Below are 1,334 nucleotides of genomic sequence, written 5' to 3'. Positions count from 1 at the left end.
GCAATTGGACACAGTCCAATCACAAGTCGCTGTTCCAAGGGACCCTACAAATGTCTCTAATCACACGGTGCTGTGATTGGGTGTGTCCAAATGCACCGTGTCCAAGTGCACCGCTCCCCGTTACGTATACTGTAGATGTTCACATGCGTATCTCATTCGTACATCATCAAGCATCGGGCCCCAGGAGTTCGTCTCACAAACAACAAATGGTAATGTATCATACTTAAAGTGTATTAATATTTTATTTTCTTTATTTTAAAAATTATGTATTGGGAGTACAAATTAGTTCGGTCCGTTTTCAAAAGATGGCTCTAGCTGTTATGAATGTTTCATAGTGACAGCTGATTTCAGTGATTTCAGAGAGGTTAGACATCTGTCAATAATATTCAATTTATATCGCTTTGAGTTTCATACAAAACCTCTGTTTTTTACTGTGTTGAATATATCAAATTTTGTGTTAACTAAGCAGCAGGGAGGTTTTAGTTTTCTGCTTTAATTGGAAGAAAAGTGCAGTTGAAGCGCAGTTGAAGCGCAGCTGAAGCGCAGTTTATGGTGACAATGCTCCAACTGATAAATCATGTAGGGAATGGTTTCGTCGTTTCAAGAATGGTGATTTCAGCGTTGAAGATAAACCTCTCTCTGGACAGCCAAAAAAAATTCGAAGACAAAGAATTGGAGGCATTACTCGATGAAGATCCGAGTCAAACGCAAGAGGAGCTTGCAGAATCATTGGGAGTTACGCAACAAGCAGTTTCCGTACGATTGAAATCCATGGGAATGATTCACATGTAAGGCAATTGGGCCTTATGAACTGAAACTGAGAGACGTTGAAAAGCGATTTTTCACTTGCGAACAGCTGATTCAAAGGCAAGAAAGGGTTCATAATACAAAGAAAGGGTTTTTTTTTACATCGGATTGTGGCTGGGGATGAGAAATGGATATTCTACGATATCCCTAAGAAGAAAAAATACTACGCTATGCCCGGTCAATCGTTGCTATCGACCTCAACATCAATACCAAAGCCGAATATTCATGGTTCGAAGGTCATGCTGTGTATCTGGTGGGACCAAAAGGGTGTTGTATACTATGAGCTGCTACAACCTGGCGATTCCATTACGGGCCATCGGTATAGGCTACAATTGATGGGAGCGGTGCACTTGGACACGGTGCATTTGGACACAGCCAATCACAGCACCGTGTGATTAGAGACATTTGTAGGGTCCCTTGGAACAGCGACTTGTGATTGGACTGTGTCCAATTGCCCCGTGTCCAACTGATATACACCCGATGAGGATCCGTGCCAAACGCAAGAACAGCTTGCTTCAGCATTAGGA

The 1,334-nt window shown here is 42.2% G+C and overlaps 1 protein-coding gene across 1 annotated transcript in view; it reads left to right on the top strand.

The window, feature by feature from the left end:
* The first annotated feature begins 977 nt into the window (after positions 1-977).
* The window catches only part of LOC116846455, a 1,783-nt gene continuing 1,426 nt past the window's right edge, over positions 978-1,334 (top strand). The window contains exon 1 of the mRNA XM_032820269.1: positions 978-1,035. Coding sequence (XP_032676160.1) covers positions 978-1,035 — 58 coding nt within the window. The remainder of the gene's footprint in view (positions 1,036-1,334) is intronic.

This window comes from Odontomachus brunneus, unplaced genomic scaffold (genome assembly GCF_010583005.1).
Source record: "Odontomachus brunneus isolate Ranch 3 - 2012 unplaced genomic scaffold, Obru_v1 Obru_scaffold_064, whole genome shotgun sequence".
In the NCBI taxonomy this organism is placed as follows: Eukaryota; Metazoa; Arthropoda; class Insecta; order Hymenoptera; family Formicidae; genus Odontomachus; species Odontomachus brunneus.
Note: the sequence above shows the minus strand (reverse complement) of the source record. Positions and strands in the feature narration are given on the sequence as shown.